This window comes from Mastomys coucha, unplaced genomic scaffold (genome assembly GCF_008632895.1).
Source record: "Mastomys coucha isolate ucsf_1 unplaced genomic scaffold, UCSF_Mcou_1 pScaffold1, whole genome shotgun sequence".
Classification (NCBI taxonomy): Eukaryota; Metazoa; Chordata; class Mammalia; order Rodentia; family Muridae; genus Mastomys; species Mastomys coucha.
Window position 1 is genome coordinate 90,140,905 of NW_022196891.1, and position 17,297 is coordinate 90,158,201.

The following is a 17,297-nucleotide window of genomic DNA, read 5'->3' on the forward strand; positions in this document are numbered from 1 at the left end:
CCCCCCCCCCGCTTTGTAAGAAGAAGCCTGGAGACAGAGGCAATCAGGGTGAGGTCAAAATCTCATTGCTGTTGGTTTAGAAGATGGAAAAAGGGAGCATGAGTCAAGAAGAAGAGCAGAAAACAAAGAAGGAAAACACAAAGCAAGATCCTTCCTTGCAATTCCTGAAGCAATCTATTCCTGGGTGACACGTTTGGACTAATGTCGTTCAAGCTTGCAAGATAAGGAATTTTATGTTTTACATAATTTGTTAAGGCAGGAATGCAAAACCAATATATAACTCTTTACTATCCAACTTAAAAGACATTGAATAAAGCAATAAATCTAAATATTTGTTAATAAACTTCTAATATATACAGATGTAATTTGTATGATAATAACAGCAAAAATGGAGAAGGAAAATTGATGAAGCACATACTAAGGAAATTTTACATACTACTGAAATTAGGTTGGTGCTCACTTGAATTAGATTATTTTAAATTAAGATGTTAATTATAATTCCCAGAAAACTCACTAAGAAAATAACTTAAAAAACAGAGTAGTAGAAAGACAAATAAAGCAGCATATTAGAAAATACCTAACACAAAATAAAACTGTAATGGAGAGGCAGAGAAACAAGGAGTAAGAAATAAACAAAAAATAAATTAATAAAAGGTAATATGGGACTTTGTCATCAGTAATTATATTAAATGTAGATGGACTAAAAATCCCAACCAAAAGTCAAGGGTTGGCATAATATGTGTCAGACAACATGTCACAATAATATTACAGCTACAAGAGTTTGCTGTTATATTTAAAGACACCAATGAGGTGACAGCAAAAGCTGATTGGAAAAAAAAAAGATGTATCATGCAAGAATAAACAAAAAGAGAGCTAGAGTGGCTAAGCCAGTATCAGCCCAAATATATTCTAAGAAAATTTAATATGAGACAAAGATTAACAACTTACAATGATAAAAATGTCACCCAACAAGGTAGGCCAAAAACAAAAGCAACAATTGACAAAATTGAAAAACCACAATCCCAATTCTTCAATAACAGTTAAAGTCAATAATGCTTCCTTTTTTCATACAGGAAGAGCAAGAAGGCCTGAGAAGACTTGAGCGCTGCGTGCCAGCTGTGTAACAGCTACCTGCAGGCACAGAAGCTTCTTTTCAAGTGCTTACGGGACATTTTCTGTGGGTAAATGAGAATAGACAACAGGTTAGGCCAAAAAATAGGTCTCAGTTAAATTTTCTAAAACAGTTAAATTAAATTAGAAATCATTAACAGAAGGAAACTTGAGAAATTTAAAAGCATGTAAATTAAATAACATATTTGTAAATAAGTAATGATTCAAAGGTAAAATTAAAAATAAATTAGTATTTTGAGACAGATGAAAACAAAATGTGCCATATGAGATGCAACAAAGACCGGTTGGGAGAAGTTTATAGCCATTTGTGCCTTTATTAAAAAAAGTCAGTTCCCAAATCATCAAAACTCTCTAGCAACACAAAACAAAACTAGAAAATGAGCACACTAAGCCCAAAGCAATAAGACAGGAATTGAAACAAAGACGGGAGGGGGAAGACATTCTAAGAACAACAGAGAGAAACCCAACAAAATAAAAACTGATTTTTTGAGAAGGCCAAGAAAACTGAAAACCATTTAACTGGCATGGCCAAGGAAGTAAGAGTTGGCAGTACAACTACTAAACTTTTTTTTTTCTACATGAAAAAAGGAGCATTATTATGACCTTGAGAAAGTTAGTAAGGGACTGTTACCTGAAATTTAATGAATCAGACAACCTCAAACAGACTGCAAAGATTCCTACAGATACATTAAGTTTTGAAATGTCTTAAAAGGAAATAGAAAATCTGAATACACGATTAAGAAATTGATCTACTAAGCCATACCAGAGGCAATCAGACTTCCCTGTTTCAGATGGCTTCACCGGTAAGCTCTGTTCACTGTAGAGTAAACGTATTTCTACAAAGAAATGTTCAAATCCTAACATTTGCTACAGTTGGTGTGAACATCTGAAAATAAGGTCTTTGCAGAATTGTGAAGATGTGTTTCACAAGGAGGTCAATGTTAGAGAACTTAGCCCCTGACCCAGTATGACTGCCACTCTTGTTGGAAAAGAAAACAGACATAGAGATGTATATAGGGACAGTGCCATCTGAAGGTACAATACAGACTAGAATGACACATCTACAGGCCAGTGTCACCATAGGTGTAGCCACTAACATCTGAACTTCCAATGGCACCACCACCTACCAACAATAATTTCAAATATCTAGAAAGAAAAAAGTCGCTGCTGTTAAGGCCTGCTTTAATTGCTGCTGTAGGGCCTGTTTTAGTCACTGCTGTAAGGCCTGCTTTAGTCACTGCTGTAAGGCCTGCTTTAGTCACTGCTGTAAGGCCTGCTTTAGTTGCTACTGTAGTGCCTGCTTTAGTTACTGCTGTAGGACCTGCTTTAGTTACTGCTGTAAGGCCTGCTTTAGTTGCTGCTGCAAGGCCTGCTTTAGTTGCTGCTGTAGGGCCTGCTTTAGTTACTGCTGTAGGACCTGCTTTAGTTACTGTTGTAAGGCCTGCTTTAGTTGATGCTGCAAGGCCTGCTTTAGTTGCTGCTGTAGGGCCTGCTTTAGTAACTGCTGTAAGGCCTGCTTTAGTCGCTGCTGTAGGGACCTGCTTTACTCACTGCTGTAAGGCCTGCTTTAGTCACTGCTGTAAGGCCTGCTTTAGTCGTTGCTGTAAGGCCTGCTTTAGTTGCTGCTGTAGGGCCTGCTCTTTGGTCTTTTGTTATAATTGCACTAACATATCAGCACATACTGAAAAACTTAAAAAAAAACAAAAACAAAAACAAAACAAAACACAAGAGGAGACAATGTTTTCTAGTTTATCCCTTGGGAGTAAATTACCAGAGCATGGCAAAGGCATCAGAACAAAAACACAATAAACATGTGTATATTTTATAGTACCACAAAACCCTTAGAACACTAGTAAGCTGTCATGACAAAATAGGATTTATTTGGGAATGTAAAGTGATGTTAACAAATGGAAAACAGCGACAAGCTGGGAGATGGCTCAGTTGGTAAAGCATTTGCTTTGCAAATGTTATGAACTCAATTCGATATCCAGAACTAACATAAAAAGTCAGTCATGGTAATATGAGCCTGTGATCCCAGTGACAGTAAGTTCAGAGGTGGAGATAGGCAGCTTCCTGTTAGCTTGAGGTCCAGCTAGCTTGGCCCATGCAGCGAACTTTCAACCACTGGGCAGCATTTAAGTACCAACACCAGTTGTCAACATGCTCAGCACCTGCACCTGCACCCATGTATGCACTCCCTCACGCAAACACTCAGCAAATGTAATACACCACAATAATGGCACAAGGGATAGAAGCTATCATCTCAGTAGATACAGACATTGCTTATCACAAAATGCTGTAACAACAGCAAGTCAGGAACCAAAGGGAGCTTCCATAACTGGTAATGGGTGTGACTACATCACAGCTGAAAACTCTGTCTTAGCAGAGTGAATGCTGCCCCTCTACCAATGGGAACAAGACAGGGACATCTGCTCTTATTACTTACATTCAACACTGTACTAGAGGACTAGTCAAGTACGGCAACTGGATATAGAAAGAAGACAGAAGGTAGAAGGCTGAAGAAAAACAAAGTTTGATAATTGTTAAAAGAGTATGGAAGACATTATTTCAGTCAAGACTATCTCAAAAGGGGAGTACAGTAAACATTAGATTAATAAATTCATGTGCTGCTTAACCTTGTTGAAAGGGGACCCTGGAAGTGAAGAGGCCTTCCCTTGTCTCCTTCATTACAAGCCAGGAGGAGCAAGTCAATAAGCAGCAATCCTCCATGGCCTCCTCATCTATTCCTGCCTCCAGATTCTTGCCCTGGGCTCCTGCCCTGACTTGCCTTGATTATGGACTGTTACATGAAAGTGTAAGATAAACCCTTCCCTCCCCAAGTTGTTTTTGGTCATGGTATTTTATCACAGCAATAGAAACCATAACCAAGACAGCCACAAAAGAGAGTATTTGAAAATAAGTTCTGATTCAAATTTTGGATGTTTTATATATAAGATTCTAACAAACAAAATGGCAAAATATGATTGATATACTCATTTAAATATGAATATAGAAGGATATTTCTGAGAAGCTTAATGAAGAAGCTTCATAGGGAATCCTCCAGCTCCCTCAGCTATTTCATAAGATGTACTTTTAAACAAGTCTTCATAGAGCACTAAGAGAAGATGCAAGGAAATGAAAAGTAATGAGCTACAGAAGCAGCAGTGCTGTTTATTTCACAAAGTACTGTTCTGGACAAGTCTGTTAACACTATCTTCTCACTCCATGCCACTTCACAGTACAAGCTCCAGGAGAGCCAAATCGGGATACGCTATAAACACATCCTTGAGCACACGTAATAGGCCATTTGGTTTATTTCCCCAAACATCTGTTAATAAAAAAAATGAAACTGGAGAAATTATTTGTCAGTTTCTGAAAATTTAGTTCTCATCTCTTTGGTGATACAATAGATTGTTTAAATAAACCAAATCAAACAAAAACCCAATCTTCTGACCACTGGTTAAAAAAATTTCTCACTACCGTAATAATATCAACCCCTCTTAAAATGTTATTTTTCTCTTTTCAAAATATGCTCAGCTTTTAACCAAGGCCATAATTTTAGTATTTAAAGTAAAGCTAAAATGTACCAGGCCCATTGACTTAAAACAGGTAACCGCTAAAGGTCATGAAACAGTTAACATTCTTTTTAAAGTACATATAACTGCTTTCCATTCATACCCATCTTAAATATTTAAGAGCGAATTTCACTACAATTATTTTAGGTAAAATTATTTTTAGTAAAGGTGATTTTTAATAGTTTAATTGGCTGCAATTTGAGTAGGTAATTCTGGAAAGATACTTTACTCCATTAGTGAATCTTTGGAGTTTTCATAATGATGTCATTTGTTTCATGTTAAATATTATGATCAGACACAACTGATGTTTTAGAACTTGACAACAACACATTTTAGTTCTGGATATCCAGGAAATAACAGTGAAAAACAAAGACATGCGAAAAGACAGATTCTGTGGAACAACTAACCACAGATATCTAGGCTTTAGACTAATGGTATTAAAAGACAGTTATTTAGGTCCCAACAAAACTGGTGTGAGGCCCTGACTGTTTTCAATAGATTTAAATAAATACTTCGGCATGCAGTAGATGGTATCTTCTGGGCTCCCAAGTGTTACTCGTTCTAAAGCTGGTATCTTAAATTCACTTTCCCAATGCCCACCAAACATTATTTGGGAGGTGACCCCACCTCCACCTCTGACCCAGCTCCTGGATCTGAATTAATATCATTGTCCCTGTTCTAGGCAGGGCCTGAAGCCTAGTGAGACAGAAGTTTCAAGGTGGCAGGGGAAGAAGAGCAGCAGAAAGAAGAAGAAGTTCTGTGTGACATTATTTTAATCATTTCTGAAGAAAAGTCTCCCCTTAAATTAGGTCATTCCTTGCTGATTGGTATTTACTTGAAATTGGTAAGACTTTGAACAGATGCAAATAGTCATTCCACATAACCTCTGGCTCTTCATGAGTAATGCCAACTGATGCCAAGGGATTTTCCTAAAAAATAAGAAATATTGTCACATCTTTTCTATAATTTCATTCCTGTGTTTATAAATTCTACTCATGATCTTATTTTAGGGATTCTGAACATTTTTTAACTATTAAAACCAAATTAATTGAGAGAGAAGACAAGTTCATACACTAGACATGCTAATGGAAATTAACATTCCTTGATAACCCAGCTCCCCTTTGGGACAAATTTAATAGATATAATGACAATGTACAAAATGCTGAGGACAGACTGTCAGGACAGAAGCTGCACGGACCAATCTGAGTAAGCTGAGACCACAGCATCCATCTCAGAGAGGAAAGAAGTGAATATATACATACTTAAAATTGTATCCAGTATATGGAACATTATTCGGGTTAAAGAAAATAAAGAATTTGCCTTTCTCAATCTTTTCTTATTACTGTAGTTTTCACAAACATGTTTAAAAAGAAACTTAGTGCAACCAAATCCCAGTTTTGACTGGTAGGGTCTTAGTTCAGCATAAACTGCCCAAGATGCTTCCATTTTGACCATGGTAGAATGGGCTTAGTGATGGAAACAACTCATTTGGGTATTTTATAAAGAAATATTTAATGGAGGAACCAGGAGCTTTTAAAAATGTTATAAGTGGAAGGGCCAGCTATAAATGGTTCCTGCAGAAATGGCTCCAGAACAAGGAGAAACAGCCCCAGGGTGCTCTGCTTCCCCAGCAGGTGCTCCAATGAGCTGGACATACACAGCTCAGTTATCACCCTTGCTGCTGCTATGAAGCTCAAGACCAGTTAAGGAAGGATGGAGGGAAGGTGTCTTTCCTTGGACTTGCTGGCTGAACCAGTACATGATACTTTTCCCTTGCCAATCATGCATGCACAAATGCTGTTGGCTGCAGAAGCCGTTTAGCATCTAGAACTCCAGAGAATCTTAGACATGTTCCTAAGAGTAGGAAACAAACCAGAAAGAGCTAGGGAGATCTGCTACTGCCAAACAATCTAATGTGACTTTACTTTGTGTGAGTCGTGGTTCTGCTCAAGTCTACTTTGCCATCTTCCAAATGAGGATAAATGCTTTGAATATGCAGTGTCCTTCATAGGTGTTGTGTTAGGGGCTTTGGGTAAGAAAATGGATCATGAGGACTCTGAGCTAATGAATGGATCAACTCCTTGATGAATTTTTATGATGGCTTTACTGGGAGGTGGTGAAAAGAAAGCAGGGTCTAATTGAAGGAAGTAGGTCACTGGGGGTGGGCACGGGAAAAATGTTCCCTGAACTTGTTCCTCTGCATGCTGGTAGCCATGAGTGAGCAATCTCTGCAGCATGCTCTTGCCTCATACCCCAGGGCCAAACAATGGAGCCAGCTGACTCTGTCGAAATCTCCGAAACCATTATTCAAAGTAAGTTCTTCAGTTGTTTCTCAGGTACTGTCACTGCAACAGAACTTGAACAGACCCAACAAAGAGTTGTGCTGAGGACTTACAGGGGGCTATACATATAAAATACATAAGAAGTAAGTTTCCCTTGCAATTTTGAAGCCTTGGTTTTAGTATGGGAAGTCTGACACCCTTCTCACCCTCATTTGTTTTGCTACCTAGGATCTTTTAGGATTTTCTTAACACTTAGGCCCTGGTAATAAATCTCCTTTTCAAGATATCTTTAATCTTACATAGTATAAAAATGAAGAGAGTATGTATGCACTTTGGTAACTCACAATTCTATTATTTAAAGGACAAGTAAAGGGAGAAGAAATGCCTCCACTCAGCTGTTTTAGTAAGCAGTTACTACTCTCACTCTTGCTTTGCCTTACTTATTTGATCTGTATCAAGACCTCGCATGTACTTAACTATATCAAGTTCACTGATGTTCACATGAGCTGTGGTGACAGGCTGGAACTGGGTTATTGAGGAAACCCTTGGTTATAGCACATACTGTTTAAATAACATTAAAAAGAGAATGTCCTAACAGAGTAAATTTTGATGTTATAAAAGCCTAAATCTACTTAAAACTCCTGATAAGCAAGTGACAAGGTTAACCTAAAGATGACACTGCTCCCTTAGAGTGAAGTACACAAAGGTCCAAACTATAGAAATATGAACATACAGCTTTTCTAAACACATTAAATATTTGGTTATATAATATCAGGTAATCCTATAATAGAAAAAATTCTGAAACTAAGAAAAAATAAAAATAAAATAAAACCATTACATTTGCAAAGTCCTGCAATACCAGAAAAATATTAGGTATAATAAATCTGCATTAAAATGTTAGAATTATTGAAATTAAATAAGAATGCTGTTTAATCACAGTATAGCAACTCCTATCTACAGTCACTGTGAAGGCTCCACACTCACTGTCTGTCACAATCAGCACCACCACAACCTTGCAAAGTGCCCACAACGGTGGCATTTCCATCCCGACTGACAGAGAGGTAATGACGAGCCTTTCCACTACAGACCTAACACCAGTGAACGTGCATTTTCCTTCCATAGATCCAAGGATGGAGTAAAGGCAAGGGAGGACTTGCAGGAACATAAACATGTCCAATGACAGAAATTTAAATCTTCTTAAAACAAACAGGAAATTAAAGATAATTTGTTATCTATATTAGTTCTATGAACACAATTATTCTTTCCCTGGAATAGAATTAACTTTGTTATATTATTAATATTATTAACTATGTTATATTAATATTACTTTCAAACAGGCATTTTCCCAGATTACTACCAGTCCCTATGGGGTCCATAGCATGGAGAAGACAGAGAATAAACATCTGCCAAAACCTTCCTTTACTTCTAACCTTCAAAAATGAGACTTCCCTTTGACACAGGCCTGTATTCAGTACTGCCCTGGCTCATACTGAATTACAAATATCAAATGTAAATCTAAAACTCAATGCCTTTCTCCAAACACAAATGACCTTGGGAAAGTGAGTTTTATGGAGTGTCATAAGGAGGTGGAGTCCCTCAGATTTTAGAAAGTTGAAAGGCATGGGAGGCTAGAGAACAGTCTAAGTCCATTGCAAAAAAGATGACAGTGTACGAAGCTCCACCCTGCCTCTGACTCACTTTCCACCAAGGCTGACAACCTGAGTGTGATCCCTAGGACCCACGTGGTGAAAAGAGAGAATCAGGTCCTGAAATCATTCTCTGACCACACTTCCACCTCACCTATCCACTCACATACACACAACTAAGTACACAAATGTAAAACAGTTTATCCCTTTTCTGTTCTTACCTAACTTCTTTCACTGTTAGTAGAGTCAGAATATCAGAGAAAAAAAACAACTTAAAGGTGACTAGTCTACATCCTTTTATGGTCATCAGAAACTTGATGCTCAAAATATTTTAGAAATTTACATAGCTGGATGAGATGGAGTTCCTGCCTTTGAATTTTCAGCACTCTTCCTATGTGCACTGGTCAATGAGGTACATTTCAGTGCTGTTTTAATCTTACCAGTAGCAAAAACATCAGAGTCCTCAAAAAGTCATTTTTGTGTCCTCACTTGGTAAGTTTCTGAAAAGCTATCCATAAAACTAAATATTATTTGTGAATTCTGTTATTATCTATGAAATGAACTGCAAATTTTAAACATATTTTAAAAGTAATTTGTAATTTTGGGTTTCAGATTAAAACTTCCTTGATGAAAGGTTAATATTCTTGCAATAATAACTAAGCAATCACTAAAAAGCTCCCAGAATGAATGACTAAGTATGGAAGTAATCTTTTTCTCATAAACGTACCTCATAAACATGTCTTACAGAATCAAAGAGAAGCTCTCTCAAGTATACTATGATAATGAGAATTCTCCATTCAGCTCATATTAAAAGTTAAGCAAAGAGAACATTAGTATGGCATGTGCAGAAAATACATGAGTTCTACTGAGATTACATTTTTACATTCAGTGTAATAGTAGTATTACAAAGAAGCTTCAAAATTGTAGTATGCCAAGTTCTAAGATTCTGAAAGGATGTGGAGGGCAAAGCAAGGCTAAAGAATAATGAGACACGGCTACCAAACATGAAGGCACACTGGTACCTAGGGGACAATTTCTAAGAGCAGAAGACAGACAGCTTTCTGTAGATTTAAACAGCGTATTTTAGGAGCTACTTACCTGGCACTTTTTCTTCCTTGTAAGTAGCCCCTAGGCACTTACTGTACTACCTGGCAAAAAATATTACACAATCCATGACTACAGACTAACACATGCAATGTAGTAACCACTTAGTCTGACCAACAGAGAAAATTATATTATTGTCTATGGTAGTCTTCTCAACCTTCCTAATGTTGTGACCCTGTAATACAGATCCTCATTTTGTGGTGACCCCCAACCATAAAATTATTTTGTTGCTACTTTATAACTGTAATTTTGCTAATGTTATGAACTGTAATATAAATATCTGATATGTAGGATATCTAATACATGCCCCCTGTGAAAGGATCAATTCAGAAAGGGGTCATGATCCTACAATTAATATTGGACTGAGAACAGATGACATTCTCAAAGCAATACAAAACATACTTTTTGATGCCAGCCTTTCTCTTCTTGTTTAACTCAGTTATTATTGTATAGGCGCCTATCCTCTATGGAAAACTACTACTCCCCCAGACAAGATAGCGGAAAAAAAATATTGGTTTTTTTTTTTTTTTGAGACAGGGTTTCTCTGTGTAGCTCTGGCTATCCTTGGAACTCACTCTGTAGACCAGGCTGGCCTCGAACTCAGAAATCCACCTGCCTCTGCCTCCCAAGTGCTGGGATTAAAGGCATGTGCTACCACTGACTGGCAATAGTGAAAAAAATTTAAAAACTGGAATAATAACAGAATATTTCATTTTATAAAAACATACTCCTTAAAACATTGAGTGTTCCTTCTTTTTTCTTTTTCTCTTATAAAGTACTCTCATTTAAAATGGCATGTACACAGTGGAGTACAAATCAACTGTAAAGAAAAATGAAATTATTAAATTATAAATGCATAGAAGTGGAAAAAACTACTAAATGAGGTCACTCAAGCTGAGAAAGGCAAACACTGTGTGTTCTCCCTCAAATGTGGATTAAACTTTACATCTTTTGTTTTGTGTGTTTAAGAGAGCAAGTGGAAGCAAGAAACTAGAAAGGAGCCTGTGGGGTGCTTTAAGAGAAGGAGATAGTAGATTGTAAGTAATACATAAGTAGAGAGGCAGAATACTGTAGGTGGAAAGGTTTAAGCAGTGAGTGGTGTGGGAGTATAGGGGACAACAGGAGAGAGAAGGGATGGAAAACCCTCCCCCAAATATATGCAAACCCACATGGAAACCGACTACCTCACAATTTAATAATAATAATAATAATAATAATAATAATAATAATAATAATAATAATAATAATGGGATTGATACATGTGTGATGAAAGGAGAAGGGGCACTGGGGTTAAAAGATTAAGTGGAAATGGAAGGAGGAGGAGGAAGAGGAGGAAAAAGAAGAGAAGGAAGAAGAGGAGGAAGAAGAGGAAGAGGGAGAGGACGAGGAGGAGGAGGGAGTAGTGTGTGCATTCAATGGTTTTTCCCAGAATTGGACCATGTATGTTGCAATTTGGACCTTCGAGGCAAGATATACCCACTGATGCAATAGTGATTGACATGAAGGTCTGAATAAGAATGGTCCCAATAGGCCCATATTTGAATGCTTCGCCATCAAGGAGTGGCAGTTCTTGAGGATTAGTGGGTGTGGCCTCTTTGGAGGAAGTATGTCACTAGGGATGGGATTTGAGGTTTCAAAAGCCCATGACAGGCCCAGTCTCTCCACTGCCTGAGGATCGGGAGACAGAACTTTCAGCTACTTTTCCAGTACCAAGTGTGCTTGTGTGTTGTCATGTTTCCCATGATGAATCTCTGAAACTGTTGTAAACCCTAATTAAACTCTTTCTCTTGTTAGAGTTGTGTTGGTAATGGTGTTTCTTCCCAGCAACAATGACCAAGACATGGGGTAAATAATCACTTCCTGACTGGATTTAAGGCCTGCTCCATAAGAGAGAATTATGCCTGGCATTTCATACTGTAATCCTGGACAAAACTCTCAGGTCTGAGGAGGACAAAGGCCTTTGGTGCTCTCAACCTTGGCTACAGAAGCTTCTTTTTTCACTGGGCAGTCGTCAAGGGGGAAGCACAACTGGTCAGAGTGTTGAGAATGATAGACTTGAGTGTTCAGATCCAAATGGGGCATCTGTAACAATGCCCTTTCACCAAGGCTCAGGCAGCCTTGAGAAGCCTCATCACTGAAGAGGAGGCAGAAGCACGGTAGGCGCTAAACGATGGGAAGAGTGCTGGGGAGCATTCCTCCTGGATGCAGCATGACTCTGCATCACACATTCATGGTAGCTGTCCTCACCCGCACAAGATCAAGCCAGCCAAAATTCTGGCATAGATTGGGTAGATCATCAATCTCCAAGCCTCACCCCTTACTGAGGAGCTACTGGCAGCTGATAGTTTCTGGGAGAGAAAGGAAGAATCACTGTTTTTGAGGATGTGGTTAGTAGTAGGAGTCCCATGCTCCAGTGGATGGCCCCACATCCCTGCACATACAGGCAGCACTAACTGGACTTAGTGGATTATAAAAAGATGCAGTTGGGGTGGGGATATGCTGAGGGAGACAAGGGAAGAATTGGGGGAAATATGATCATATTTTATAGTATATATGTATGAAATCCTCAACAATAAAAAATGTTTTAAAAGGCATTTCCCTAAAATTTCTTATTCTGAAAAATTTAAATTTGTTAATTCTATCAATAAAACCGAACCCCAAAAGACATTGTACACTTACTACCATCTTTGCCTTATAAAGATCCGACAAGAACCTGTTTAAAGTAACCTGGCTGTGCCATGAATGGAAGCATGCAGGTTCAGATACTGCCTGGTATGATGCAATGGGCTACAGCCCAGGCCTTAGGCTCATACAATCAAAGCTAAGAAACAACCATGAAATATCAGGCCTCTAACTTAAAATTTAAATGTATTCTAAAATCTGCATATTTACATTATAAAATGTTTCTTATCCAATATGACACAGAAAGAAATATGTCATAATTTATACTTACCTAAGTCACAGATTTTCTCATACTGAAATAACTTTGTGACATAATGTATCTCCCCAGTTTAAATAAACAACGTACTCTCCATTACTCTCCCGAAATCTGTAATGCCTTGTGGGAATTTTGTTAAAAATATAGAGATAATGTGTGATTATAATATAGAAGAAATTAAAAAGCTTGAGGTCATAATTTTTCACTGAGAAACGCTTTAGTCTTTTCTCAAAAAGGATGTAAAGTGTAAAATAGACTTTTTTCTCTTTCTTTTTACTTTTAAAATAAATTTGTGAGAGTTCTAGAAAAATAATTTTGTTTTGGGCAGCAGTACACACTTTATAAAATTGGCTAAAAAGCTCCTTCTGTGTCCTCTGTTTAACCTAAGGAAAAGGGTAGCTTCTGTAGTGAGTCTGGATAATGCATAACAAACCATTTGATGTAGTCCACAGGAGCAAATGCACAAGGCCTGCATGAGAACTTAGAAGGAGAAAAGAAAACACATAAAGGAAACCATCTTGAAGGGCAACTTTCATAGAACAGACGGGCTTAAGTAAATGCATCTGGTTACTATGCAAATGACACACTGTGGAAGCAGTGGGGTTGATCATAGACTTCTCCTGTGACATGTGGTCATGTGCCATGAACAGAAACTGTATCCAGGTCACTCACGAGATACTCACAGAAGGATTGTATGAAGGTTCCAGTATCACCGGTAACGACATTTTCCCTTGAAGATTCAATTTTGTTAAATAAAAAATCTTTTCCCCCACAATCTTTTCTTTCTTCATGCGATGGACACCATACAGTCTGAACCTAACTGCATAGTTTCCAATCATCTCAGATTCAACGTGGTTAAATTTGAACGTTTCTGTGAAGACAGGGCATGGTCCTCTCTGGATGCTTGTTTTGGCTCTCTGTTTTTTTATAGGTAGAAGAACAAGGTGTACCTGCCACGAGTTGCCACCTGTCCTGTTATATGTTGGAATGTCTGTGACAGCTGTCACTGTTACCAGAAGCTTCTGTCTTTCAGAGTCATAGTCGAAAGTCACATCCAGTGTGCCATATTTAGCTTCTGGCTCTGGATCAAAAGGTTTAGGAAGCTGTGAGGAGGATCCTTGAGCTGACATGTCCTAAGAAAAGCAAATTTAACTAATTTTAGTTTTTAACCTTATTACTTAGTCTAGTATGCAAATAAACGACAATTTCTTTTAGAGTATGACAAAAAATAATTTTCATTTGCTATCATGAAGAAAGCATAAATATTAATGGACTATAGGCAAAAGTTACCTTACAGGGTGGAGTAACTTAAGTGGTAAAGTACTTCACAATGAAGAGATCTTTCGAACTTAATATTCACTATCACAGTTTTGAGAAAATTTGATGTGTGTCTGTATAAATTAGAGTTTAATGTGCATATTAGTGTCATAGTCTTTATTCCTGAGGGAGGAGTCTGCAGAAAAAAAGCAAAGTTCGGTGCTATAGAAAAATATGGCTCCGTTTTCAGGGCCTTCATCTAAAATAGAATATACACAGTAGGACTTTAAAGTCAATGGAAAGGGGAAACCTGAATAGAAATGAAAAGGGCTCAAGATAGTGTGCATCCAGTCACACTTCATGTCATAGACTGTGATCTCAGTTTTCAACTACAATTAAAAACGATTATATTCTTCTCATATTAATTGCCAATGACATGGTGAAATATACATTCCAAAAACTGAAGAAAGGCTAAGACTGCACATGTTAATTATGACATTGTAATAAACTATGACCATTTTACCATCAATTGTCTCAAATTCCTGCTAGTATCACCACCTGCAATATCTGGGGAGTCTTATCTAGTTACTGACAATCTTAAGTCAGGTTTCTGGCCTTTAAGCTACACACTTTGACCCTTCAAGTATTTAATGAAATATATATGATTTTCATTTAAAAATTTGGATTATTGGGCTGGAGAGATGGCTCAGTGGTTAAGAGCACTGACAGCTCTTCCAGAGGTCCTGAGTTCAAATTCCAGCAACCACATGGCTCATAACCATCTCTGATGGATCTGATGCCCTCTTCTGGTGTGTGTCTGAAGACAGCTTCAGTGTACTTATATATAATACATAAATAAACCTTTAAAAAAAATTTTGGATTATTGTTAGACTATTCCAAAGCTTTCTAACCTTGGATACACTCAGCGAGAACACTACAACCCAGAGCCTCTCTTGGATATGCTTACTGTACAGCTTAGCGAGCGGATGGAGGCACACAGAGCTCCTATGGGAAGCACCTAGCTCAACCTTGCAGTGGGAGTGTTTGCCTTCCATTCTCTTCCCACAAGCAGGTACACAGGTGTGTGGCGTCAGTTTCAACCAAAAGGGCAAGGACAGTGTTCTAGGGGTCGGTAGATTCCATAAGGAGCTGGGCCCTGAATGAGGTCATTATGCAAAGCATTGCTTAACTAGAATGTGAGTGAGAGAGAAACAAACTTCTGTGTTTTTCAGTCAAGTCCACACTATGTGCTAAGCCCTATTTCTGATCCTCCTCCTCTTCCTCTTCTTTTTTCAAAAGGCTCTTTTTAAAGCCAGAAACAACAAAAAGATCTGACACTGTAAGTCTTACGCAGTTCTTGGTATTATATATGGAAAACAAGAACAAATTTTTATAAGACATTCTTTAAATTGCCTTGTATATATGTATATGCTATTTGTGTTTGGGGTATGCTGTATGTGTTTGCCACAGGCTGTATGTCTGTGCTATATGCTGTATATGTATGTTTAATGTTGTATGTGTTTGTTTGCTGTATTCTGTGTGTGTTTGTTTTGTGTTGTATATGTTTGGTGTGTGCACATGTATCTGGGGATACGCTAACACATATACAGAGGCAGGAAGGGTATGTTAGCTGTCCTGCTCTGTCTCCACTGAGCCTTGTCATGCTGAGCTTGTCATGTTTTGATCAAGCTGGCTAGCTAGTAAGCCTCAGCATGCTTCCTTTCTCTGCTCTCAGCAATGGGGCTGTGGACACGGTCGCCATGGGTCTAGAGATACAAACTCATTTCACAATTGTTATAGATTATCAGTGTATCTTTGTTATTTTAACTTAGTATTTTAAAAGTCGCATCATGGCAACAAAGATTTATAGAAAACTAAGCTTACAAGGTCCTAAACAGCTATTTCTGGATTTTGATTCTGGTGCATCCTAACAGTTCTTAGAAACACAGATGGAACCTTTATATACTAAAGCTACTATTCCCATTCTTCATAGAGGCACTAAAAAATAACCCCTCACTTTCAAAGTATGGAGGTTCTACTAGTTGCAGGAAGCCTTCCATAGAGCTAGCAGATCAACTTGTTACAAGAATCCTCTGATGAATGAAAGGTAATATTACAGAGAAATGAAATAAACTTGGAAAAAGTAAAAATTTTATAGTAGCCTAGGCTATCAAAATTTCACATCTACACATTCACCCAATGTATACTTGATGTATACTTGATGGTGTATATGTGAATGTATTTGATGGTACTATAAAAGACAGGAGTGGAAAACAACCAAAAAGTGTTAACACGGCAAGTCCATAACTTCTGAAATATACACACACACAGCTATGGTTGCCTACAGATAAGAAATCAGTCCTAAGGCAACAAGCTATGAGATATGCCAAAGATTCATGGACCACAAAGAATATGTGATGGAGAAAGTGAGCATTGGCTCCACAAAGCCCATGCCATGTTGACTGTGGGCCAAGGTTTTATCACCCATTGATTCTACTTATGAAATATAGGGGAAAAGACATCTTGTTTCTCAGGTAGTAAGTTTCTCTAGCTGGCAAGTTTCAGTGGTGAGTAGGTACATTTATTTGCCCCTTTATGTCCCATAAATAGGTGTTTGCTGCCAGCTGTGGGTGCTCTTTTCAAACCTCAATGTTGGTTTTTGCTAGCAGGTTATAACAGAGCTGCTGCTGAACTGAACAGAGGCAGACCTAAAGACCTTTTCAGGCCACTCTCTGAAGTAGATGAAAATACACACACAGAGTGCACACACTTAGGCAGCTGGTTGTAATTTGCACATCTTACTCTGCTGATTGAGGCCTCTGGGACAGTTTGCCTGGTAGTATGTCTGGGTGGCACTACAAAGAAGTCTTCAAACAACAGCTCAGGTCAACAACAATGCAGCTATTGACTAGCTCCTTGTCTGTACTCACAGGGACCTAGGTGGAACAGAGCTGCCTGATTCTCTCTGAAACTAGCATTTTTTTACTTCCTGAAGAAGAGATATGAACAGTGAATAAGATGATCAGTCAGACGCTACTGTGGTCACTGTTATAGTCCAGGGTCACTGTGTTTAGATGATAGCACACAAGGAAACTGATGGCACTGTGGCACATAAAGCTCAATAACTTCACTTTCTTCTAGGTCAGATACTGTATGTCAATTCTAAAGATACTAGAAACTTTAAAGTGCTTTTGAAATTTTTGGAAAAAAAAACCCAAACTGAAGAAGTTCTATCCAGAGCTTAATGAAGATAGGGAACTACCTTCATTATTTAGACAGCAGAGATTACCAGCACAGATCACATCATTGTGAAAATGTTGGCAGGGGGGAAAGCTGTTCAAGCTTGCAAAATGTAAAACTTGTA

The 17,297-nt window shown here is 38.0% G+C and overlaps 1 protein-coding gene across 6 annotated transcripts in view; it reads right to left on the reverse strand.

Annotated features, from left to right (window-relative positions):
* Syt14 (synaptotagmin 14) overlaps positions 1-17,297 on the reverse strand; it is a 145,889-nt gene that overhangs the window by 27,847 nt on the left and 100,745 nt on the right. For all 6 annotated transcript variants that reach the window (XM_031339457.1, XM_031339450.1, XM_031339442.1 and 3 more), the window contains one exon: positions 13,360-13,809. In XM_031339457.1, coding sequence (XP_031195317.1) covers positions 13,360-13,809 — 450 coding nt within the window. The remainder of the gene's footprint in view (positions 1-13,359; positions 13,810-17,297) is intronic.